Source organism: Candoia aspera, chromosome 2 (genome assembly GCF_035149785.1).
Source record: "Candoia aspera isolate rCanAsp1 chromosome 2, rCanAsp1.hap2, whole genome shotgun sequence".
Lineage (NCBI taxonomy): Eukaryota > Metazoa > Chordata > Lepidosauria > Squamata > Boidae > Candoia > Candoia aspera.
Window position 1 is genome coordinate 201,571,872 of NC_086154.1, and position 27,532 is coordinate 201,599,403.

The following is a 27,532-nucleotide window of genomic DNA, read 5'->3' on the forward strand; positions in this document are numbered from 1 at the left end:
AAGGAAAGCTGGATGTGTATCTTTCTAATATGGAGTAAACAGCTCTAACAGCCCTCCTCAGTTGTGTTAGAACTATCAGACCCAGAATTCCAGTCCAGCATGGTCAACAACTTTCCCCAGCCTTATGCCTCCCAGATGTGCTGGGACGATCATTCATGGAATTCTAAGCCAGACAGAATTCTGGCAGTTACAATGCTAATCCATGGTGTGGCTGTGGCTGTGCATATAAACACCAGAGTTGGGAAGGATACTCTCCTACCTCTCCCGACATAAAAGGCATGCCAAGTTTCCTTTTTTAAAATTAAAAAAAAAAGTCAGCTGGGGCAGAGAGCTTGGTGGGCATCCAAGGGTGGTGTCTATGACATATTGGAGCTCATGTTGACTGCAGGATGGGTGACTTCTGTTGAGGATTCATGGCAAACTACATGTCACTGAAGGAGCAGAGATGGCATTGTGTGAGATCGGTGATGAGACGGTGTTTTCTGGCTGGCCAAGACTCTCTGGATAAAGGAGGGATTGGGAGACCACCCACTTGCACTCTGGACAGCTGCTCCTCGTGAGTAAACTTCAGGAATGGAGGTTTCTGCAGTCGGCTCATGAGTTGAGCATCTGGGAGTCAAAGGATTCCACTAAGCTCATAGCCACAATGTAGCCTTATGGACACAAAGTTCTGCCAAACCTCAGCTTTTGAGAATTGTTCCTTAACTGCTCTTCACCTATTAAGAACCTTCCAATTGACAAGTCTGATAACACTTACCAGGTGAGTTTACTTTAATCCTTAGTGAAGACGTTTTAAAGCTAATTTTAAGAGCATAAAAAACTGGGGTTTTTTTTTAATAAACAGCAAAAGGGTGATTAGAACGTTGATTCTGGAAATTTATAAATGGACTAAGGGTCCAGATGGATTTGAAATAAGATTTTGAAATTAATCATATGAATCCTTCCTGTGGAAAAATGCTTTTGTTTTGAATTTTTAAAAGAAAACTCGATAGGATGGGAATTTGAACATTGGACACTAGAGTGAACCAGAAGGAACTAAATATTACAATTAAAGCGGAAGAACACTTAAATTTGACTTACTAACACAGAATGGAGCAAAATACTTTAACATTGGATGTATTGAGGACATTTGTGAGCAATGGATCCAGAAGTTAATCTTAGAAGTGTCTGCCACTATAGATAGACTGGGTTTAAAAAATGCTATGGAAGAGGAACAAGTTTTACCAGACAAGACTGAGATCAATCTGAAAGTGAGTTTATAAATGACAGGCTATAAGAATGATATGGAAAAAGATGCTACAGGACATTGAAACTTGATGTCTTAATAATTAAAAGGGATACACCAAAAGAGTAAAACGGATAACTGTCTTATAATGGATTTACAAAAGAGACTTGTTAAAGTTCTGAAGAATTTTGTGAGAAGGGACAAAGAAAAAATGAAAAGAAATCAAGCTCTAGGACATTATTTGAAGGGATTAAAGATCAAGATTGTTAAAAGTAAAAGGAAGGAATATAAAGTTGGTTTATTTGATCAAGGTTAAAATAATATGTTGTTATCTCTGGTAACTCTTAATGGACCTTTACTGACCAGGACTGAACAATGAGGTTTTAAGGAACTGTTTATAGATAAGAATGAAGAGATTGTTTGTTGTATCTTAAGAGAAGGTGATAAGTTGTTAAAATTGTTTATACTTGTGATGAAGGGGGAAGTAACTTCTTTATATATTTATTTTCTTTTTCTTTGCTATATTCTTATTTTTTCTTTTCCATTTTTTCTTTATATTCTTTTTTCTCTGCACTTTCTATTTTTTCTTTTTCTTTTTTGTAGTTTGTATTAGTTTTTATCTGTATAACTGCAATTTTTAATAAAATTATTTTTAAAAAGACTGAAGGATGGGCCAGGATTTTGCATAGTTTAAATTTGAAAAATATCAGCCACAGTGGCTTTGTTGTAGACTGGGATCATGAATGAGAAAGAATAAGCTTCGCTCCTGCTTCCTGCATTATTTTCAGGCCAAAAACTACAAGTTACCCTCTGAAGTTTTCTAAATACAAATAACAGTATTGGGATCTTGGGTTTTTGGACACAGGGCTGCAAACCGTGGCATGTTTAATTCCTAAGTCAAATATTCTAAATCTGATTCCTCCCATCTAAATAAATGTATAATCACCAAACCAAGAACATGCTGGCAGCAGATTCTGCCCATTGCACCCCAATAGATGTACTATTACTACTTTAGTGAGTTTCTTTCTCTCTTTCCCTCTTTATAAAAAAACAGCTTCAGAGGCTACTCCACTATGACCAAGAGGATCCAAGCAAGACATACGCTCTCTTTTGCCCTCCTGCCTAGTATAATTATCGGCTTTTCATGATTAAAAAATAAAGGTGAAGGAGATTGCTTTTTCCATCAGATTCACTATTGATTGTACAAACATTAGCTTGTCTAACATGATTAAATGTGATCTAATCAATCAATGGTATGACTACTTTGACATCAAGGCATTCAGGTTTCTCTGTTAAACAACTCAAGTTCATGGATTCTTAGAAGTAAAAGACTGAAAACTGATATGAAATGCCTATGGGCTTGAATGTTGCCCTTCCACAATTATTACAATATAATTTTGAGAGCTTTGTCTACCTTGGTTTAAACATCCCCCAGAGACTGAACTTCCAGTAAGCTGCAGATTACCAGAAAACTGGCATTAAGAACAACCTCATTTTGTTTGGGTAATTTGTGTTTCAATCTTTTACACAAAGTATGTCAATAAGCTGATAAAAAGTAGCCGAAAAATATTCTATTGGTAAATTTAAAATGAATCTGCAGTAACTGGGAGCAAAAAGCATTATCTAGACAGTCCCCCAGTTTTCAGTGAGAGAAAACTTAATATGGGCTATATATCAGATTTTGTTCCCCAAATATGCACCTGCCTGCTCCCAATGAAGCCAGCCCATTCATATAATGAAGAAAGCTTTTTCAAATTACACAACATAAAACTGAGGGCATGGCTAGATCAGATGATGAAAGATTGATGATACTTTTATTTTTAAGGGTAAATTAAGCTGTAGGGAGAAAAAGAAATTCAGATGAGACTCCAGTGCTGAGAGGGGAGAAGTTACATTTATTCAACATACAAGGCCACCTAATTGAAAATGACTGAAGGCAATGTATAGTAGGTTTGAAAACATCATAAAAAAATAATATAGGACCAATACAATAATAGCAGTATGTCAGAGAATATACAGAAATTAAAATAACAGACATTCAAGCAGGTTCATAAATCATCCTGAGCCAGGGCCTGCTGGAAGATGATGGATGCCCATCACTGTGTATCCCATCCCTTTTGCAAAAATATAATTTGGAGTATTACTATCTAGCTCCTCTTGGGCTACCAAACCACAATTCCAGTTGTCAACTATACTTTTGCCAGGTCCTCGAAGGCTTTGCCTCGGGGAACTTGGACAATATAATAATCAAGAATCCTAGGGCACCTGTATACCACAGACATTTCCATTCCCCAGTATCTCAATATTTGCTGCCATTCCCAATGCTAAGAATAAAGAGCAAAGAATTAATACCCTGGCCAGCCTGGTATTAAATGTCACCATCAAATTTCAGTGGCAAACTGTACTACAACTTTTCAGCAGAAAATTCAGGAGAGGTTCGAAGTAGATCCAAGAGGACCATTAGATGAATTGGATCCAAGTTTTGGGCACTGTACTTCCAATCTACAGTACCATGTGAAACAACTATTGCATTATGCCTAAAGGACATAATTCTCCAGAGCAGATCCAGACAACTATCTTCAACCCTTTTCAATCTAATGTAAAATATACCCAAGACTGGATCGTTTTGATGGTCTTCAAATTGTTCCTGAGTCTGAATGGGGAAGAACAGGCCCAAACTCAACCCTGGTAAGACCACGTGGATCTCAGTTTGGGGTCCCTTGGGTTCCAATTGTGGTATTTTCTGTTGCAGATGCTGGGAAAGCCTTTAGCCCAGGAGAGGTCAAAAAAGTCACACACCAAGCATTTCTATAAAAATAATTTATTTACAGAAAGCAAAAACAAAAGCAAAAACATATTTAAAGGACTTAGCTCTCTTTTTGGAGCAAGCCTTGCTGAGCTACATTTCCAGTGAGAGAAAGAGGAAGAAGTGAAGAACAAGTCCGGGCAGGTCCTCCCCCCAGGCTATTTTGCATGAAGCACGTGAGAGGAGACAATCAAATGCAACCCCTTTTCACCCAGCCAAATGATTAGGTATAAAAGTAGCTTAATCTGTTAGTAGGGAAACCTTAACATTTTCCACTCCTGGCCCTAGGTGGGGTTACATTTCTGCACATGGACCTGGTATGCAAATTAGGACTCCTCCTGAACTTGTGGCTCTGCTTGAAGAGCAAATGGCAGCCGTGGCCAGGAGGGTATTTGTACAACTTCATCTTACGTGCCAATTGGGAGGCTCTAATCACAGTCCCTCATGCCTTAGTAACCTCCCTATTGGATTACGCAGTGTAGTCTACATGGGGCTGCTCTTGAAGACCACCTGGAACCTGGAGCTGGTCCAAAAAGCAGAGTTGCAGGTAGTAATGGGTGTACCTTGCTATGGACATGGTATTTCTATGTTGCGAGCTCCAACTGGCTCCCAATTGGCCTCCTGGTGCAATTTTATTTGTTGGTAATCACCTATAATGCTCTACATGACACAGGACTAGGTTACTTATGGGAATGCTTTGCTAGCCATATTGGCAAGCCTCCCTTCAAAACTCTTAAGGCTCATATACCAGTAATTCCACATTTTGATTCTGTAATCATGTCAGCATCCAGGGAGGTGGGGTGAACCAAATCTCCTCCATTAAAAGCCCAGCTGTACACCTACAAAGTAGCAATATCCTGTCATTTCTGAAGCAGTATTCACTGTCTTGAAATGCAGTTTTCCTGTCCAAGATACAACTCCGTCGACCAATTGATTGATTATGAGCTGACTCTTAGGGGTCACACAGATAAACATTCTCCAGGATGAGCAACTCCACTGGCATAGGGATATACTAAATTTCTCATAATTGTAAGTTTCCAATTATAATATCATTTCAGCAGGTGTAGCACATTACTGATTTTGTCTTGGGTCAGAACCTAAGGAGGATTCAGCTTGGTTAGAACTAAAATGGGAGACCAAGGTTGAGAAACACTGGATTAGAATGTTAAAAAATATCTTGGAAGAAGGATGGGTAAATAATATTGCTGCCATTTGGTTATGTACTGCAGTCACCAGGAATGGAGCTGAACACAAGGATGTTGCTACCTTTTAGTTATGATCTTATGTTATCAGCATGGGCTAATCTTACATAAGTATTATGTGGGTCCTTAGAGCAATGCTTTATTTATTTATTTGTTCAGTTTCAAGCTGGAGGAAAGTTGGAGTCTGGACAAAAATTGTCCAGGATGGTTGGGTCCATTGATGGCCTCTTAAGGAAAGGGCACACCAGTCTCCTTCAAGGCTCAGGGGAGTACTCCCTTCCTCAGAGAAGCAGATACCACCTCATCGGTCCAACCACAATTCATTTCCCAGGTGGCCTTAATTATCCCAGAAGGACCTGAGTCTAACAAACAGGTGGCTGAGCTCCTAAGAGTCATGGAATCCAACCCGCTCCATATATACCTACAAGACTTCTGCTAGGGAGGAAGAATCTTTGGAATGTTCATGCTGAGCTCATGCTCAGCTCTTGGTCCATAGTAGGATCTGTATCTCCAGTGACCACACCACTGTCTATAAGACAGTGGCAACAGCTATTACACAGAGAGTGATCCTTCCTTCCTTCCTCCCTTCCTTCCTCACTACATAGTGCTCACCTCCTGAGCAGCAGCTATCAACTTTGAGGCCATTCAAAAGAACCCCACTTACTAACAGTGACATTCATGCCATCCCTTTTTACTATTTACTATAATTTGTTTACATTTTCCATGTTTCTAGTGTTCTCCTTTCCCTTATCCCACAGCATGGAAGTTTCTAGACAGGCAGTAGAAGTTCAGAGAGAAAGAATAAAGAATAACTCTGACCCTCCCATCAACTGTAATGTTACAACTTTTGCAAAAGCCTAGTATGCAAGATCAGGAGGGCTGATTATGGCTTTAGGTTATGACATTGTTATTATTGCCACAAATGAGCATATCCTGAAATTGTTCCAACACTGAGTTTCAACTAAAAATCCATACTTATACTTATGTATCTGAAAAACAATACTGATTATCCTGTGTAAACCTGTATACATCTCTACATAAATATGGTGAGGCCAAAAATGCTCACATGTGCGTTCATGTCAATAAATCTTACACTGCTGAACCGCCATCATTCTGCAACGCCTCCTTTCCGAGAGTTCTCTCTGGCATCAGTGGGGCCTCCAGCTGGAACTGTGGTGCATGTGTGCATTAAACAATGTTCTTCTGGCTATTCTAAATCATGGAATACATGTAATGAAGGTTAGGATTTTGAAAACCTACATCTTTTGGATCCATGAGGCAATCACACAAGTACATGGAGATAAGTACATTCTCCTGTCCTGCCCAGCTCCTCTTACTATAATATGCAGTTACTCACAGCCTGCAATATTACTAACATTTTCAGAGAAATGTTTTCAGAGTAATCAGAGTAGGTTCCCTCTGCATGCATAAACACACACTTTTATCTTTCTTATCACTCAAGTTCCAACCCTACTTTATTTATTACAGACAAAATGAAGCCGACTGATGAAAGGGGAAGTACTTTTGTAGGGAACAGGTTGGCAAAGCCCCCACCTTCACATTCACTCCCACAGCTGTGGCTCAGACATTCAAAGACATGTATTTCCCATCTCAAGCAGAAGCACATGGATTTGGCACAAATGCAACAAGCAGATTCCCGCTACCTCCCCTTCTCTTTGTGATGCAAAGTTTTTTCTTTTAAAATCAAGCAGAAATTGCTTTACAAGAGGCCAGAAACCAGTAAAATTAACAAATCTTCTCAGCCTCATATTTAAGCTGGAAATTGCAGGAAGGATTTTCCAGGTAACAAAAGCACAGAGGTAGCATCTGTTCTTTAGTGAAATAGGAAAAAAAAATAACTAGGAATTGTGCTAAATTTGATTTCTTAATGTGTGCTAGTTAATATTTTATACTCTGTGTACAAGCTCAGCCATTGTATGCTTTATCCACAGAAGGCACTCCTTTATAGCAGTGCTGCATCATAAACTAGGAACAGATCAGCACCATCCTTTCATGGATCAAAATTTTATCTTTTCCTGAATATTTTTTTCTGTAAGTTCTTTTAATTATTTTAGCTATCTTTTCTCTTTTTAATAAAGATAATTTTAATCTATTTTTTGTAAGATTAATCTGTTTCCCAAAGGAGGGCAGAGGTGACTTCTCTAGTAAAATTCTTCAATGATCCAGAGCCAGGATTGGTGATAGAATGTATCTCATTTTATCAGTTTTTCTTGTACTTGCTAGTAAGGTGCACAGGCTGTGGGATCCTAATATCTCACACACAAGGATGCTGAGTAAGGGCATCCCCCTGGAAGATAGGTGGTGGTAGTAGCAAAAACTACCAAGCACCTATACTATATTTCTGGGAGGTGGAAATAAGGGGATAAACCCAGAGGGTTTCTGGAGAAGAAGGTTTGTAACTTTCAACCTTTCACTGTATAGGCTTATCCTGCTACTGAACAGAATTGATAATATTTTCTGCAACCATATAATTAAGTGGGATCTTTATTAATGGGGGAACACTTACTTGCTATAGCCTAAATCCCATCATTTCCTGGGATGTTTCTTCTCTTCCTATTAGATTATTTGGACCTGTTTTGACAAAGTAACATTGATCTCATGGATGTAATTCCTGATAATGAGAAACAGTATGTTAGAAATTCTGTATTATGTGTATATTCAATCAATATGCTAAATAGTCATTTTTATGCAAACATATTTTTGCCTACTCCCATAGCATCAAATAATATATTACAAAGAAAACTTTAAAATGTAAATCTTGGTGATGAAATATGCGTATGTGTCAATGAGGTCCTCTAGATAAGAAATCCAATCCACTGTATCAAAATTAGGAATAAATCTACAGTAAAAATTGGCAAAGCCCAGAAAAGGCTATATGTTGCTGATACTGCTAGGTAGTGATGGTGGCTCTCAAGTTGGGATGGATTCTATTTTAGGTGGATTCATCTGAATTCTTTTCAAGAAAATTCAGTATCCCAAACACTCCCAGATATGCAGGTCAAAGGTACACTTCTTTAGTTTAGCATAAATGTTATAGTCACAGAGGCACTGAAGATCTATTTTTGTGGAGAACAGTTTCCTCTGAGTAAACCAGAAAATGCTCTAGATATACAACTAGAAAATTTATTTTTCAAAAGATCATGAAAAATATGATTCATAAACTACATTAAGACCAAGGGGTTGCATGTTACTCCAAACAGCATTACTGAATTCAACCTTCTCATAACAAGAATCAAAGGCAGTTAAATAAACATTCATGGTCCTTTTTATGAAATATTGCAAGCCCCTCTGAGAAACAATTTCATAAAAATGCATGCCTTCTGCAACTATACCAAGAGTTCAGAAAGTTCTTGTCAATACATTTCTTCAAGCAGGCTAACTTGAAGAAACGTATTTCTTATTTGACACTGGCCAGTGGGATTTTGCAGGAATCTGGGCTCCAGGAATAAGATTGATTTTGCAGCAACAAAACTGATGTGGGGCAGGATCTGTGCTTCTTCCTTTCCAAACATATCAGCAGAGTCATCATATTTGACAGATATGATAGGAGGATATACCTGCTAGGGAGTGATAAATGGTGGGGGTTTCTCAAGCTTTTATCCTGAGAAATCAAAGATGGTATTAGTACAGTCCCAATGAATATTGGAATGTGTGTCTCTAGCTAGTCTTTGGCCAGTACTATGAAAAATGTAATGGGGAGGCTACGTAAAATTGCAAGGCTTAATTGCTTTTGCTGATAACGGGATCTAGTGGTTCAGGGCACTCAATGATGGGTCCTGAGTGTAAGAGCCAGTTATCAGTTGTCTCTCTTGAGGGTTGGACAGTTGAACCTGTATGGCTTCAACTTCTGAAGCCTCTGATGTGTTTGAGCCTGTTCTTCTAATCTTCTGGGGATGAAAGGACGAAGGGAGGAGAAAGAGAATGGTGGCATCTTCCTTTCCTGACTATACTCATGTCCTCCACTGATACATAACTGTAACCAGTGGTGTGCTGGACCCAGCTTGTACCAGCTCACAAGAGCTGAAGGTTAATTTTTTTGGAATTTTGCAAGCTGATTAAGAGCAGAACTGAACCATGATGCTGAGCATATTGATCAGCTGTTTGGTGGCAGAGTTGGTTATTAAATATTTACCAGCTTACCTCTGACTGTAATCTTCACTTTCTGATACTGTTACAGTATAGTTAAACTGAACAAATCTAGGTGTTATCCAGTAGAGGCCACCATGTCTTATCATATAAGGAGAAAAGGTATAATCCTTAGGCAGTGTAGATCAGGAGCCTAAAGGGAACAGGCCTTTCTTCTATTGACACTATTTTGTTTCCAAAACCCTTTGTTTCAAGCAAGAATGTAGAATTCTTGAGAGCTTGAAGGCTTTAAGTTTGAACTTCAGGTAAAGGTTCTTTGAGAAGAGTTAATACCCATTGCTTAAAGTACAGAAGGCAAAGGAATACTCAAATGTTAAAGATTGGACTATTAGGGTATCTCTTCACTGAGGAGTATTCATTACTTGAGGAGTACTTTAACTGCATTTGTCAAAAACATTTTCTGAACAGCATTTAAACAAAAAGTTGGAAACACTGTCCTGTTGAAGAACCATATTTTTGTGGTAACAACCTAGTAGGCAATATAAGCAGTCCTGGATTAATGAAGGCTCTGGGGTAATCAGACAGAACCTTATCTCTTTTTATCTCTTAAAAGTCTCTTTTATTCCAGCCTCATCCTGAACTAACAGCTCAGAAGCATACTGAATGCTCACTAAATGCTTACATTGATCGAGATGATGCATTCCAGAGTTGATAGCAACTTGCTTTGTTAGATCTTCAAAGTTAGTTCTCAGGTGAGTCACAAAATTAGCCTAGTTGTACAAATCCAGAATATTCTGAATTGCAGGTGGTGGTGATTGTGGCTTCCTCCCTCATTAGGGCAGTTACAATCCTACCTGAGTCTGGTTATTATTTTTTCTTTTTTAGATTTTTTTATCCCGCCTTTATTATTTTTATAAATAACTCAAGGCAGGGAACATACCTAATACTCCTTCCTCTAGATCAAACTCGCTCCGGTAGGTTGGTGGGGAAATCCTCAGGACTTGAGGGGGGGGGGGCGTATTTGCTTGGACTCTCACCACGTTTGTCAGGCAGGACATGGTATTTTGCATCAAAGGGTTGCAGTGTGGGCTGGAGTTGTTCTAGCAACAGTAGTAGGTCTTGGAATGGCACTGGTATGGAGACCACCAAGTGGGCAGATTTCTGTCCCATTTGCTGGGCTACCTGATTTGTTGTCTGGGGTAGTTGGTCCATCCGAATCACTACTTGATTTTGATAATGGAGTTGGTGACTTAATCAACAGTGAGCAGGATTGTAAAAAGTGTCTGTGACAATAATTTATCTAGATTAGTTAATATATTATACACTATAGAAAAGCCATATAGAACAGAAGATCTGCCTATAGCTACATATACTGTATGGCTATCCTCAGGTTTAAATCCTAGATGTTTCCCTCATACCTTTCTGAGTCTTCTCTTCAAAGCCACAAGAGGCAGTTGGCATATGTTGTCATATCAGTTCTTTCTAGCTTGGGAAGAGATGTTTCTATCTCCCAACTTTATTACCAACATTTATCTGCTAAACTGGTTGCACAACTCTGGAATGATTCTTACACCCCAATCATGTAGGTGAAAGTTCTATTTGTTACCCAGAGCAACAGTGTAGCAGTATTCAGATAACTTTCTAATTGCCTTGCAATTAGATCAGCTCACATTAGGCAAATAATGGACCCAATTGGGTTTTAGAGGAACCTTGGGGTTTTGGATCTGGTAGGCAGTTCAGCTGAGGCCTTGGATGCAACCTGGAATATGCATGTGATGGAGGCCTTTAATTGCATTGCTCCTATGTGGCTGTCCCTTTGTGCTGATTCCAGAGCACATCTTGGTTTTCCAAGGAGCTTCAAGATATGAAGTGCCAGAAGAGATGTCTAGAGCACCACTGGAGGAAGATGAAGCTCAAATCTGATTGAACATGTTCTGTGAGGAATATGCATGTTGTTTGATAAAGTCACTCAGTTCCCTTCAGAGTTGGACTTCAATTGGGCAGGGTCAAGTGGGATACCTGGGACTTGTGGGGTCATCCAGACTGAGTTTGAACCTGTTACTCCTGAGGAATTGAACAAGATCCTCCAAACTGTGAATTAGGCCACCTGTTTATTAGATCCAGGTCCCTACTGGTTAGTAAAAGAGGCTTGGGAATTGACCTGAAGCTGGGTCCATGCAATGATGTCAGCCTCTTTGGGGAAGGTGGTGGTCCCTCTGACTTTAACAAAAGTGGTAGTATGCCACCTCCTCAAGAGCTGGAGCCAACTATTCTGGACAGTTACTGTCCAGTTTCCAACCTTCCCTTTCCTGGGATGGTTGCTGAGAAGATGATCAGACAACAGCTGCAGAGGCTCTTGGAGGAAATGGATTATCTCAACCTATTTCAGTTGGGTTTCAGGTCAGGGTACAGTAGAGATAGCATTGGTTGTTCTTGTCAATGACATTTAGTGGAGCCAGGAGGGGGGTGGTGTGTCCATCCTTGTGCTCCTTGATCTCTTAGTAGCTTTTGATACTGTTGACCACATTTTCCTTCTGGACTGACTGTGGGGATTTGGAGTGGGAGGCACTGTATTACAGTAGTTCTTCTTCTGTAGTCAGTTCCTATCAGTGTTGACAGGGTGGGAGAGGTTACGTCCCTAGCCCTCACTTGGGGGGTGCCTCAGCACTTGACACTTTTACCCCTCCTGTTTAGCATCTACATGCAACTACTAGATGAGGTCATATGTTGGTTTGTGGTCTGGTATTGTGAGTATGCTGATGATACCCAATTTTACATCTCAACCCTGGGCTGCCCAGGTGATGCTGTCAGTGTCAGTGTCTGGGTACTGTTTGGGTCTGGATGGGAGAAACAGACTTAGGCTCAATCTTGCCAAGACTGAGTGGCTGTAGCTGCTTGGATCCCCAGATCTGGGCATTCTTCTTCTCTGGTCGTGTATGGGGTGGCACTTCCCCATTTGAGACTAGTGCAAACTTGGGGGTCTTCCAGAACTCAGAAGTACTGCTTGAAGAGTAGGTGGCAGTTGTGGCCAGGAGGGCCTTTGCAGAGGTCCATCTTGTATACCAGTTGCACCCATTCCTAGAATGGGAGGCCCTTCAGATGGTCATGCATGCCTTAGTCACCTCATGGTTGGACTACTGAAAGACATTCTACATGAAGCTGCCCTTGAAGATTATCTGGATGCTACAGCTGGTCCAAAATGCAGTGGTGCAGGCAGTGATGGGTGCACCTCGATACACCCATGTGTCATCAATGCTTTGCAAGCTACAATGGTTCCCAGTTTTCTTCCAGGTGCAATTCAAGGTGCTGTTTGTCACCTCTAAAGCTCTTCATGACATACGACCAGGACATCAGGCAATGACACTTCAGAAGCACACCTTTTCTGTCATGGCACCTGCCCTCTGGAATAGCATCCTCCCAGAGATTTATACATCCCACAAGAGTTTCACAAGTCCTTGAAAATGTGGCTGTGCTCCCTGGCCTGGGTTAGGTTCATTGCGGAGCCCTGGAAATTATTTTGTAATGTAATGTGTGTTTTATTTGGGCACACATGTTCTTTCCTTTTTAATTGTTTCTACTCTTTTGATGATGTAAGATGCCTGGAGGCATTTGGGAATTGAGTGGCCTTCTAGATCCAATAAAATAAAATAATAAATAAAATTTGGACAAGACGGTACATCTGAGAGCATGTTACAACACTTTCACAAAGTGGCTGCCATGATGGGCTTGGCCAATCACAAAAGACCCGTTTAACAGAAAGTAATCTGGGGAAGTTGTTCCCCATCACTCCCACCATGCTCTGTATCATCACAGGTTATCATTATGAAAACAAAACCAAAAACCATTATGACTGGGGGTAGTTGGGCACATTCCAAACAAAATAGGCTGCACTATTCACCATTTGATTTTCTGTAGTCAAAGGTATTGTTGAAATATATTCTGCAGTATAACTGTTTCCCTTTTATTTTGAAAAACTCTTAAAAATGAAATCAAGTGATTTTATTTCCAGTATTTGTATACTGCCAAATTATAGAAATTAGACTTCTCGAGAAGTCTGTACTCACAGTGGAAATCCCAGGCTATGTGAAATAAATATATATTGTGTATGTATCCAGAATCTTGGGATTGTTCAAAATACCTCATTTGAGTCCCATTTATTTTCTGAGGTGATGGTGGGTGTCAAAAAAGCATAGCAGCTGCCAGGAACTGTAGAGTTATTACCACTGACATTTCAATAAAGCAATACTTCAATGAAGTTTAAAAAAAAAAAAATTGTCCTTGAAGAAATGTTATGTGTTAAATCAACACCAGATAGCAATTCAGGGAGTAAAATATTTTTAAAGGTTACTTCTTTAATGCATCCCTACTATCATCTTGCTCAGACTAAAAGCTGCAGTGTAGCATGCAGAAGACATGCTACTTCAAGATATTTCTGCTCCGTTTGAATTTTATTTTAGGTACCAGCCTTTAAACTGCCTACTTCATTTCCCCTTTTACTATTAAAACCTTAAATATCAGACTCCTGAGTGCCCAATGGCTTGACTGTGCATATAGCTCTCCACAAGAGCAGCCTGTGTGAAACGTCACAATGGGGGTTAACAATGAAAGGTACTCAAAATCTTTCTGTGTCTACCTTCGCCTGACAATATCCCCATAAGACGCATATATTGTTTTTCGTTCCTATGAGTAGTACACATTTCAGGCACGAGATGGCGCCAGACGTCGCTCCTGGCTGAAGACACTGCGGTGCATTTTCCGGCTCCTTTTTAAATTACTGCGGAAAGAGAGAGGAGGGGGAGGGAGCAACTGCTAATGAAAAGACAGATTCCACGACAACTTGTTTTAATGTCAGCCATCCATCACACGTGCCAGGTATTAAAGAGCCTAAAGAAGAATATATTCCCTATTAGAGTATGTGTGTGTGCGTGTGTGCATGCACCTTCTGCGGTGCTATATATATATATATATAAATATGTGCCGTTTTATATATATATATATTTGCCGTTTCTCTCCGGATTCACCCGTGCATGTGACATGCATGCGCGTGTCTTTCAGCGGAGAAAGGTGACTAGTCCGAGCACCAGACAGGCTGGAGTGGATGTCGGATTTCCACCCCTCTCCCAGGTTCTTAAAGGGTTCCAATGTCAGCATCAGTGACCCTGATGACATCTTGCCCAGGCCCCGTCAACTCTTAGCCCGGGAAACGTCGCAGGCCGCATCAAAGGACCCGCAGTGGCCCAAGTTGCTGCAAGCGAGCGACGAGCGTGTCGAAAGCGAAAAGCGGGGCTCGCCCGCCGTCACGTGCACCGCGGAGGGCGGCGAAACGTACAGAAGAAGATCCCCCCTCCCTTTGGGAAAGCGCCGGGCGGCGTTTCATGCCGGTCAAGCCGGGTGCTATTCAGAGCACGTCTCGGCGTGTATGAGAAGGGAGAAGGTGCAGCTGCTGTTGCTAGTGCTCGGCTTTGCACAGCGCGGCGAGAGACTGCAGGATTTAAAAAAAAGAGTGATTGAGAGGGAGGGAGAGAGAGAGGGAGAGAGAGAGAGGGGCTTCGAGGTTTTTTGCCCAGGGCGACGGGCTGTCTCGCTCATCCTCACGCGTGCGCGCGTGTTAGGTGTGTGTATACAGACTCTCTGCCTGACTATTGGTATCTCGTTGCCCACACCTCCTTTCCCCTCCTCTTCCCCTCCTTAAAAAAGAATCCGGCTTTTGGGGGGATTTTCTACCCCTCCTTGCGTCAGCAGCCCAACGTCACTTCACCGGTGACAGCTTCTCCGTTTGGGGCTGCAGCAGGAGCCCGGGGCGCTTTATTATCAGCAGCGCGTGGACCAGGAGGAGGCGGCGGGTGACAGCGCCTGTGTGGGGGCGCCAGCGAGAGGCGACGACGCCCCCACCGCCCCCTCCTCCCTTTCCCAGCCCTGAGCTGGAGCGGCAAGCAGGAGCCGGGCTGGAGGAGCGGAGCTGGGTGGCGGCACTGCAGCTTTGTCAAGGCTCAGCCGCCTAGGTAGGAGCAGCGGCCACCTGGCCGAGGAGGAGGGACTGCGCCGCCGATAGTATTCCCATCCCGGGTCGGGCGGCGGCCAGACGCCTCTCCGCGGGGGGAGCATGGCGCGGCTCAGCCCGCGCCGCGTGCGCCCCCTGGTCGTAGGGTGGGAACCGGGTCGGAGCCTGTGAGGGGAGGAGAGTGGCGGCGGCGGCTCCGGACAGGTCGCTGGCTGCCCGAGTTCCGCGGCGGTCGTCCCTCACAGGGCATCTCTTCTTTTCCAGACGCCTGCTCCTCGGACGCTCTCTGACGGGAGCCGGCTGCGCCCGGGAAGGATTTCGCCGGCTGACCAATACCCAGGAGTTGCTGCCTCCCCGCTCAGAGGTGAGGAAAGAAAGAGGTAGCTGCTCCCGCGCGGGGGACGAAAAAGGATGCTCGAGTGACTGGCTGCCCGGTGTCCCGGCAGGCGTGCTGGATTGACCGCGCTTGGCAGGAGGGAAGAACAGCCTCGGAGAGCGGCGGCGGCGGCGGCGACATGGGGGCCTCGCCAAGGGCTTGGTGCTGGCGGCGGCAGCGACTTCAGGGCTCGCCCCAGGCCACGGCGACTCGCTTCTGGAACTTGTGCTGGCTGATGCTGGGCGCCTGGCGGGGGCTGCTCGCCTCCGCCTGCCCCACCTCGTGCACGTGCAGTCCCGAGCGGATCTGGTGCGGCGACGCCACGGCGAACCTCTCGTTTTTCCCCATGCTCGGCAAGCGGAGCGAGCAGGAGAAAGTCACCGACATGTGAGTGAGCGGCGCGTGGGTTGGGGACCGGGAACTCACCGGGGACCAGGTACAGGGAGAGCAGGGGAGAAAATTAAGAAGATGGCGAGGGAGACCGGCCGGATCGTTGGGTTTTGGGCTTCCTTTTATGCCTCGTGCGCAATATATCTAATATATTGTTTTTTTAATTTCCCCCCCTCTTATTTGTAAGACTGTGCTGTTTATTGATTTAAACAAGCTTCAGCTATATATGCTAACCAGTAATTTGGCAGTACGTGCCGTTTGATAAGTTCAGACATACATCTCTTCCACTGTACATCTTGGGTGCTTAAGAAACATGCAACCTTAAGCTCCTTGCAGAAAGCACAACCTTTCTTACCGAGTAAATAAAATGAGTGTTCAGATTAACCTTCTTACCTGCTTTTTATGTACCTCATTGTGGTGCTGGATGCATACAACATTTATCGGCATTTTAAGGTGCCCCAGGAAAGGCAGCGATGGTGCATGTGTGCCTGTATTTCTTGACCGTCCACTGTAGGAAAAAAAATACAGAGAAGCTTCTGAAGTGCTTTTAACTGGAGGTTTGCTTTTTAAACACCACATTCCTTTTGCCATCCCTTCACCAAGTCTTTCAGTATGGTATTACCCAAACATTTTCAATCTGCTTTGGTGAACTGGGCAAAATAGCTTCCCAGCAGTAGACAAATAGATTTTTATTACGGGGATTCTGCCTAAGGATATGCCTGTTGGTCTTTTGGAAAGGATGTGTAAGAGGAGATGGTCTCTGTATAGCAATGCACTTGCTCCAAAGGCAACTAACTGAAAGTCTAAAAGCCTGGGTTGATCTAATTTAGATTTGACTTTCACGCAGATATAATTTTAAAAGCATTTAGCTTATAAATCTTAATTGCCCTGAGTCCAATTTCCTGGGAATCAACTAAATGATAAAGCAATAAAGCAAATAGGTTGGTGTTGGTGTTGGTTGAAGAAGCGTGTTGTATTACCTCCTGTCAGATTTTACTATGGAGAAGCTTGCTAACTTCTGCATTCCTATTACTGGCCTTTTACCAAAGAAGTTACATTATGTAAATAAAGGAAAAAAAGGCAAATAAAGTTGCATAGGCTGGTTCTGTGTGATAGTACTAGTAAAAGCTGCGTGGTTTGTTTATATTCTTCTATGTATAAACAGGGAAGATAGTGGGATTTATTCCCTCCTAACACATTTTCAGCTTTAATATTTAGTTTAACAATAGTCCTCACTTGTTAACATGCACATTTTTTTGCTGCAGAATATATTCTTACTGTAAGAGCTGGGTCTGTTTGCAAATAAAGATGCGTTTCCCTTCCACACCTCTGGGATAGATTATATTGTGCATTCAAAGGCTGGGCTACTGCTTGTAGAGGCTGTATAACGTATTAAGCAGGTGGACCCTTCTCTCCCCAGATGAGGTAGATACAGGGAGATGGAAGTCCAGTGGCAGGGAACCCTCTCTGATCTGTACTGGAGCTGTGAGGTGACTGTCATCAGTGCAATCAGCTGACACAAATGAGAATGTTCATCTAACCATATATCCATATATATGAAAGAGGGAGACAGAAATGTTGTTCCTCTTCTCATTGGGTTCAGTTCCTCTTCTGGTATAGTAGTCAGATTATATTCCAAACCTACAATTAATGCATACATGCCAATAACGGCATGTGAGTATCTGCAGCAGAGAGGTGATGCTGCAGTGGGGTGGTATCAGGGAGGTAAATTTGAAAAGGAGGGAGGAAGAGACCAAGTTAATAATGCTTGAGAAACCCTGGATTAAACTATTGTATGACTGTTTTAACAACATGCCCTAAATTTACTTGTAGTTAAAAGTAAATCTTTTAACTAAAAGTAAATCTTTTAACTAAACCAAATGAGTCTATTTGAGATGCTAATGTGTAGCCAGTGGGACTGTTTTAATTGCTGTTAAGTTTGTATCATGGCAATTAACTTCTTCTTTGGAATGTAGTACTATTATCTTGAACTCAGGCCTTATTCTTTCTGAAATCATAAGTTGAGGATGGTTGACTGTAATCATGACACGTGTGTGTGTGTGTGTGTGTTGCGCGCACTTCTCTGTGCGTAGAGAAGATACCTTGCTCCCTCACCTGCCTTTGCAGTATTGTTACCTGCAAAATTTTTAGTATACAGGATTGCTCTGTACTTTATGTTTTTTATCATTATGCTTTTTAAAAAAGCTGGAAATCCATTGGAGATATGATAATCTTCAAGCAATTCTTGTTCAGGATTGATTTTTGTGGTAAAAGCAATCCTGAACAAGATCTCCTGTATCAGTTACCAATTGCTGTATGATAGAAAGAATTAGACTTGGTTCCTTGCACAGCATTCCAAGGACTTTTTATTTTAGCTGTTTGCATTACATTAGAATGAGGACATGTTTCAAGCAGTGATTGTAATTGCTTGTTTTAATGCTTGTTTGTTGATTGTCAACATACATGACATGGTTTTGATAAATCCTTTTACAGATCCCAGCAAATCTCTTCATTAAAAATGTTTTTCATTACATTTGTAAATTTGTAGCAATACCCTTATCATTATGTCTTTTCTGATATCTCTCTTTCATCATTTGATTTGGATTCATCTCTAGTCTAAAAATTGGTTTTTCTTCTGATACATTCTTTGGCAGTTTTTCTAATACAAGGATTACAGATTTCCCAAGAGCTCTTATTGTATATTAATATTTTACTGTATAAGATACGAAGCACTGAAATTGGCCTTGACATTAAAAGATGAAAAGGCAAGGTTGTTCATTAATACTCAATGATAATTAAACATTTAGTTGCTTTAATAGTTTAACAATATCTGCATGGCAACTACATCTTAATTAAAATTCCATTATATTGCTTTGAAAACTACACACAAAGTAAAGGCACAGCAATATTCCATGCTAATGCTGTGAAATATTACTTGAGAGTTCACAGATTCACAGGAATAGTAACTACCTTTTTTCTACTCAACTGCATTGTCACTCATAATGGTAACATTATGGAGTTTCTTATGCCTTTCAGATGAAAAATGATTTTTTTGTTTATGATGTTTTCTGTAAACAATGTTTGGAACTGATGTGTTTTTGTCAGATTTTATGATAAAGACCAATTTAGGATTCATGACATTTTTGTAGATTTGGGGGATTTCAAGGCCTTGTTATTAGAACCATGGAAAAAAAATCACAGTGCTTCTGAAGCAGGTACATTTCAGCTTTCTCCAACCTAGAGCTCTTGAGATGGGTAAGAGCCATGTTGCATAGGCTTTATGGAAGTTGGTTTAACAAATGTATAGATATTTGATATGTCTGGAAAGCCCCATATTGAGAAAGGTACCCTAATGAAATTGAGCACTTGCTCACATTCATGCTTTTCATATAGTGCTTCTTGTGGTATGATGTAAATCAGGAAAAGGGAAAAGGTGTGGCTGGAGTAGATATCTACAGGTGAGTGAGAAAGGGAGGAGTTTTAAACCAGCTCAGAATAATTGCTGAGATACAAAATTGCAAAGGCACAGGTATTATTTGGAGCAAAAAATTTTACTGTGTTTTAATTATCAGAAGTTCAGATAAATTACCCTCCTTATAAACCTTATCAACAACTCATGAATTGTAAAAAGAAAACTCCTTGAGTTTTTGTTTGATTTGTTTTGAAATTAGGTTGATAGATGGATTTTTTCTCCCAAGCTTTCTCACTCTCTCTTAGTAGTTATTCACAGACCTGCTTGTCTGTTTTAATGAATAACACAGTCATGATCTTACAAACCTATGCTTCTAATGAGATTGTGTTTGATCCCATTCCTTGGGGTCCTGGCATGGGCTTGAAAATCTTTTGTTACATATATACACTGGCAATGATTATTGCTCCATAATGGACCGTAATCTACTTCTGAAGCAATTGTTGCAGGTTATTGGTTACACAAATATTCCAGTCTTTGCAGAGAGACATTCTACCACGAACATTAATGGAGGCCTCACATAACTGCTGCTGATGCTAAGGAACATGTCTGAGACACTTCTGTTGGAAAAAGATAAAGCAAAACCACTTTAGATTTGAGAGGCTTATAAAATCAGTTTAGAGGTTTAAGTCAGAATTTTTTCACAGTAGAATTTTAAACATTGAAATGGACATTGAGCTTTCAGGTTCTAGTTCTTGCTAATCCTTCCTTTTATACTAAAATAATGCAATTGCAAACAAATCAGTGTGACAATAGCTTATGCTATTAAACCATTTTACATATATATGTAAAATATCTATGTTTACATATAAACATTTACTGAATGTTTTAGCAAAATTTGCTGGGGTTTGTGACAGAACAATATTACAGTGACATAACCACTTTTGGAAAACACCAACATTTGAAATTGATTGCTCTGTTTAATCTGTCTCCTCCAAAACCTCTACTCCAGTTTTTTAAAAATCGGTTCTGTATATCCTGATTACATACATCTAAAAACCACAAAACAAATTTGTGATGTAGTTGTATAAACTAATCCAAACCTTTTAATCAATACAGTTCATTATACAGTTTTAAGAATAAAGTATTAATAACTATAGCAAGTTAAAGATCTGATGAAAGCAATGACAAGTGAGCTTTGCTTTTGATAATCCTAGCCTTTTTCACCATTTTATTCTTAAATAGTTTTTTTTAAAATTCAGGGAACATTCCTCTGAAAGAAGACCCAGTACTTTATCTGCTTTTTAAAAAACAAATAATTTTACAGCCTTTTTTGCCTCCACAGAAAGTTCTTTTGGGATTGAAATTTTAGTCCTCTCTGGTGAGGACAACTCAATCAGATGTTACTTTCATTGTGTGATGACAGGGAAAATGCACGAAATCCTTGGCAGATTTCAGTGTGTCTCCAACAGGCCCAGATAAATTTTATGATGGAAATACAATCAACATCAACCAATACTGTATATTGTGGCAATGCCTACATTGGTTCTTAAGACTGGAGACAGGAGCAAAAAGTCCCTCTGGTGGGAGGAAATGGGCGGTGACAAATTTGATAGATAGATAGATAGATAGATAGATAGATAGATAGATAGATAGATTCTAGTATAATTGATGTGTCTGAGGTACTACGTGAAAAATAGCTTGCATGTAATTTTAAAGGGACAATTCATTCATTCAGTATTGCTCTAGAACAGAGAGGAAATGGTTAGGAAAGAAGCTAAGGCATCGTTATCCAGATGTGCTATCCCTAATAACATACCACCTTTCTTTTTCTTCAAAGTTTTTCTCAATTTTTCAATAATATGGCTTTATATGAGCCTTTAACCTGTTATATTCACTTCTACAGTGAGAGAATGCAACTTTTAATGAGGTACTTAGCTCCTTGCAGAATTTGTTTTTCTGTGTAAGATATTAAACTCTGATTTTTAAAGTCAGTCAAATGAGTCATTAATTTATATATGATTTTCATATGAGTAAGTATTTAAGAGGCAGAGTTCTAAATCTGCTACTTCTACAGAATTTCTGTATCCAGAACAAAAATGTACTTGAGATAGTTTTAAAATAAATCTGAACTAATGTAAAGCAGAGTCATGAACTGGTTACTCTTGATTAGTGCTAAAGAAACCCACAATCAGGTTTCAGTTATTGCTAATTCATAATAGTCTACCAAAATAAATAAACCAGTGAAAATTAAAAATGGCTATGGAATATTGAATGACAGCTGGAAAAGAAAGAATGGGTTGGGAACAACTTGCATAGAACTCTTAATAGGCGTGTTCTTGCTTTGAAGTAAAGATCCACCACAACATTTGCTTATAGTTCCCATTTGCCTAGGTCTCTGTTACTAATGACGAAGAGACCACTTGACAAAAACTCTGCCATTCTTGTTTCTTAACTTCACACACAAATACATAAGGAGAAGTATTTGCATCACAATGTATGTTTTGTTACTTGCCCTTCCTTACCTCTTCCTACTGGTGCCAATGCCCACTTTTGAGGCAATTTAGATATATTCAACTCAAAAATATATCTATGATGAACTAAATCATTTGATACCACCTTTTGTAGTTAAAATATTGATTTTAATTTTCTTAGGATGGCACTTATGCTGCCAGTTAATTGGTAGTGGTTGCATAATGGAAGGTTCTCTGTAAGAATGTCTTATACTGTGTGATATTAAGGGATTACTCTGTCACAGTTGCTAAGCAAACTTTATGGAGTAGTGGAAAGTTTTTTATGATGCATGGAAAGAATAATTTATCAATTATAACAAAACAAATGTTTCATTTTATAACATGTTACAAGTTCTGTTCCTCTCTAAATACATTCTGATTCAGGGAGATTCATTTTATATGTAGGTAAATACATTTTTGCTATTTTTCTTATTATATGATACAGAAAGATTCCTTTATGGTTTTTTTACTTGAACTTTCATAATAAAGGATCATGTGCTAACAATAGAAAGAAATATAACAAAATTATGATAATATAAAGAAGTTGCTGCTAGATCAGTCTTTTGAGTGTGTGCATAGCATTTAATCTTGCAGATTTAACCAGCAACTGTTGATAACCTTACTTTCCATGAATTTGCTTGATACCCTTGATGGCTATCACATCTGGTGGGTATCACATTCCATAGTCTTAGTTATGCACTGTATAAAGTCCCTTTTTTTGCTAGAAAACTCAATTTCTTACCACTGGCTGATTCTTGTATTTGGAAAGAAGAAAAATGCCGTTCCCCCTTAACTTATTTGAGTTAAGATTGCAACCCGTCCATCGGTTTGGGATGTGCATTCTACCAAATTATGGCTGGGGTAGTGAGGAACTATTGTTGGTTATTGCCAATTAGGCCAGTGAAGTATTGTATTAAATATAAGCCTGTTAAGAATGTTGCAGGTTCAGTGAGGGACACTATTGGAACCTTGGCCGGAACTAATGTGTTTGTTTTGGGTAATGGCTGGTACCGCAGGGAGCTTACCCCGTATTCATGGAAAAATGCCCTTGGCACTTTCAAGATCTGAAGAACAAGAAAGAAAGGGAGACTAGAGGCTTAGAGTGCCATGATAGTTTGGGGGAGTTGAGGTAAAGAGGAGTACTGTGATCAAAAATTCATTTAGATCTTAATAGATTTTGGATTTTCTGTCACAGGCTGTTCTGATGACTGAAGCTAGATTGAAACATTTTTTCTCCAGGGACCTACAGTTTGTTCTGTATGTAAGACCTAACTTGGACAATCACTACGAAGTTTGACAAGATTCTAGGAATAGGTATGGGTTGCAGAAGCCGGTTGATACCCAATTCTGATTATTATTTGTTTCAGGTTTGTTTGTTTTTTCTGTATTTTAAATTTTGTATTTTTGTTTTATTGGTCTAAGACCATAAATAAATAATTTGATTTGATTTGACTCTGTATGGCTTACAGAGGATTAAAAACAAATACAGGTAGTCCTCATTTAGCGACTGCCTTGTACAGTGACTGCAGTTATGACAGTGATGAAAAAGTAACTTTGTGACCAATCCTCACATTTATGACCTTTGCAGGACTGTAAAGCAAAGGAAAACTGAAGTAAGATCATAAGCTCAATTGCAGTTTTACTTAGCAACTGCTTCATTTAACAACCAAGTTGCCAGTCTCAATTGTGGTCACTAAACAAGGACTACCTGTAAGAAAAAGTTAAAAAGACATTAACAATAAAATGAACCTCACCAGGGAGGAGAAGCAATCTCGACTACATTACAATTGTGATGGTTTCACACATCATCTTTAATCTAGTGCCTGTGGGAAGAAACAGTCTTTAATGCCCTCCTAAATGAATTTTTGCCATGAGCAGAATACTTAATTACAAAACAGGATGTTTCACTGTGTTTAAGCCTTTCTGTGTTGTACAATTTTATTCCAGGCTTAGAACTTGTGCATGAATCTTAAAATGTGTATAAAAGAAAAAAAGATAGTTGCAAAGAATTTAGTCAAAGCGGACTAGACTAGTTAGGCTTTAAAGAGGCAGAGAAAATGCAGAGCGGTTCTGCTGGAAAAGAAAAATTGTTTTGAAAGTGGTAAAGATGGCTAAACAAGGAGGTTCCAGCAGAACAAGTGGAATTAAAAATAAAAGTAAAGAAATGAATTGGGGTTAAATTGAAGGGAGGGTTTGCGAGAAGAACTATTTTAGTGGTTTTTATGATAATTAATCAAAAATGGGAATGATATATAAAAGAGGGGAATTGAAACAAATGCTGTAACTGTTAGTACTCAAGAATATTGGATTATAAAGAAAAGTAATAAATGCTGTGAAAACGTTGAAAACATTAATGTATCCAAGAGAGTTGTATTCCACAGGCAGAATGGAGTGAATGATTGGAAGTTTTACCTAAACAGCAAAAAATTAGAGCAAGTAGATGTATTTGTGTACCTCTGTTAATTATTAAAGATGGGATATAGATGGGGAAATGTTAAGACACGTAGTAGTATATGGTCTGTTGCAAGAAATGAATATTGAAGGAAGTGAAAATGGTTGTGTACGCTTCCACTTTGGTGGAAGTCCACTTTGCTGTGCACAGTGAGAAGTTGGTATGTTAGTGGAAACATGAAAGTTATGTTGAGTGCAGTGGGATTGGGTTACTTAAGAAGTATATGTGATAAAACCAGAAGGGATAGGGTCAAATATAAACGGGTCCTTCGAATACCAAAGTGAGTCACCGCTGCAAAGTATATTCAGAGGATTTGGTCATACAGAGGGAATGAATGAGGAGTGCATCAAAACAAATATACAAAGGAGAAGTAAATGGGTTAAGAGAAAGGGAAAACCCAAAAGTTTGAGTTGGATGGGATTGATGATTAGTTTGAAAAACAGGGTGGTAAAGTAAAGAACAAGAGGCAGTGAGTGAATTGGTATATAATCCACCCCCCCCCTTTACATAACTATTAAGCCAGGGGTGCTGAACCCTTTTAGCTTGATGAGCATATTTGGAAGTTTGGAAGTATGTTGTAGGCATTCTCATAAAATGTTTGCCTTGATGGAATGTTGCGACTCCATTTTATTTCCTAATAATGCCTCTAGGTCTGTGTGGGTCCTGAGGCATTATTGAAAATACCGGTTGCTCTTAAGGTGAGTGCTTTGTGTTAGCATCCTATTTATTTTTTCATTTATTCTTTTGAATAATTGGGATTTGAGGAGGACCAGTGAAAGTAGTTGTGCGCACATTGGTGCCCATGAGTTCAATTTCAAGTGGTTGAATGTTAAAGTTCAATGTATGTTGCAAATGAGCCAGTGTGTTTAGAAATATGGGTCTTTATAACTTATATATAGATATATATTATCTGTATCTTGTCCTTCAAGGCAGATCAGACTAGGAATCCAATGTCATGTAGTTCAGTATTACTTTTATTGTAAAGCTATAGTAACAGTATCTTGCAAGTCTGAATGCGCTTTCCCCCTCCCTCCCATTATCTTTGTGAGAACTATGGAGTGTCTTGTCTAAGACATTTCCTCAGGTTACATTCCTGCCCAGACTGTTCTGTTCTATCTGACCATTGCCTTGGTAGCATCTCTTCCTCCTGTCCCTCAAGGCCATTCCCTCTTCTTTCTACAGTATAGTGCATCTTATTCACAAGTAACTATAACTTATATAGCAATCATGTCCTCATAAAAGGTAAATCTGCAGGTTTTTTTAGTAGTTGGATGAGATATCAATTGTCTATTAGCAAATCAGAGTGCCAGTTTCTGTTAATATAAATAGTAGAAAACAAAGATATAATGACATAGATATCCTTGTGGGATAATGTAATTACGAATTCTTGGAGCAGTCACAATGATGTATGTTTCAAAATTTACCACTATACTATTGTGCTCACATAATCAATCTCCATTACAGGTTTTGTTTTGCTACATTCTGCCTTATAGTTTTAATATACAAATATTATAATTTGGATCAACCATCAATAGACACATAGAAATAAGCCATATTTACACACCATTAAAAAGAGACAGTAAAAAAGCTAAGAAGGAAACAGAAAAGGCCAGAATCCTCTCCAGCAGCCAACGCCCAGATAAGCAGGGATTAACACCAGGCAAACAATTAAGCAGAAAAGAGTACCCTAATCAAGGAACTACCAAGGAGAAAACCACACCCCCACCAACACTGGCAGGGCAAGCTGCTGTATAGAAACAGGGAGCAAACTCCACACTCACTCGCACTGATAGTGTTACCTCATCTGGTAATGAAATGTCTGCAAGCAAACAACCAAGCTCAGAGAGCACCAAGGACTCCACCGTTCAACCCTGAGCTACAGATATTCTCTTCTGTTGAAAATTATAATTTACTGTATAAATCATATGATAGTTAATCCCATGATAGTTATCCTCAACTTCAGAACATGATGCTAGATATTTACTAAATAATTATTCTTTATTAACTTTCAAAATACTTTTCCTCAGCAGAATGAATCAAGATTCTATAGATAACTGAGGAGTAAGTGTTGGGTTATATATACACTTTGCATTTGAAAATGTTTTCCATAAATGAGGATTTTAAAGCCAAATTACAGTATTATTTCTATCTGACTACTTCATACTAATGCATGGCTGCTTTTTAAGTGCACTGTTGCAGTTTGGAATAGTACAGTGTAACTTCAGTGGTGTTTGTTTAGAAAAATAGGATGAATTAGAACAGCTATGTCAATATATTTTTGTTAACCAGATATTTTGAATTATATGAAAATATCATAAATATGCAATTTTAATATCTTAAAAAGAATTTCCTACTTGAATTACTTTGCTATGAACTAACTTAAAATGCTCCATTCTTATTTGCATTGCACTGCTTGGCTGCCACATGTAGGAAGCGTTTGCTGGAGAACGCTGTTTTTTTAATATAGGAGACCAGCAGACCAAACCCCTAAGACTATGTAAATAGGCAAACCCAATTCAGTGCAAATAGGCAAAGAAGATGTTGAGGTAGTAACAAACGTTATCTTTTCTTTCTATGCTCAAAAATTCATAGGTATTTGGCCTGTATAGCCTGTAAAGATGTCTGCTACTTGGGAAAAAGAACATGACAAAGCCAAAGGTTATGGTTTTCCCAGTGACATATAGGTAGTCCTCACTTTCAACCACAATTGGGACCAGAATTTCCATTGCTAAGCTATGCGGTCGTAAAGCGAGATGTCACATGACTGCATCGCTTAGAGACTGAAATCCTGGCACTCCCCATTGCCATCGTTAACTGAGAATTGCAGGGTGTTAAGTGAGTAGCCATCCCAATCCAAGCCATTCCAGGCTTGGTCCCTCCCAGCCCCGAGCCTTGGTTCTTCTAAGGTAAGGGATTGCCTCTTCTTCAACTCCCTCCAAATGCCTCTTTCCCCCCCATCACTGCCTTTTTGGCCACCCTGCACCCTGCCTTGTGAGGCGGCAAACAGCCCCAGAACCGCATGGCTCTGGGGCTGCTTGCCACACTGCGGCT

At 39.9% G+C, this 27,532-nt stretch overlaps 1 protein-coding gene across 2 annotated transcripts in view; it reads left to right on the forward strand.

Annotated features, from left to right (window-relative positions):
• The first annotated feature begins 15,720 nt into the window (after nucleotides 1-15,720).
• NTRK2 (neurotrophic receptor tyrosine kinase 2) overlaps nucleotides 15,721-27,532 on the forward strand; it is a 202,659-nt gene continuing 190,847 nt past the window's right edge. Inside the window, exon 1 of one of the 2 annotated variants that reach the window (XM_063295190.1) lies at nucleotides 15,721-16,104. In XM_063295190.1, the coding sequence (XP_063151260.1) occupies nucleotides 15,857-16,104 (248 nt within the window). In that variant the 5' untranslated portion in view covers nucleotides 15,721-15,856. The remainder of the gene's footprint in view (nucleotides 16,105-27,532) is intronic. The other variant, XM_063295189.1, reaches the window with a different exon arrangement.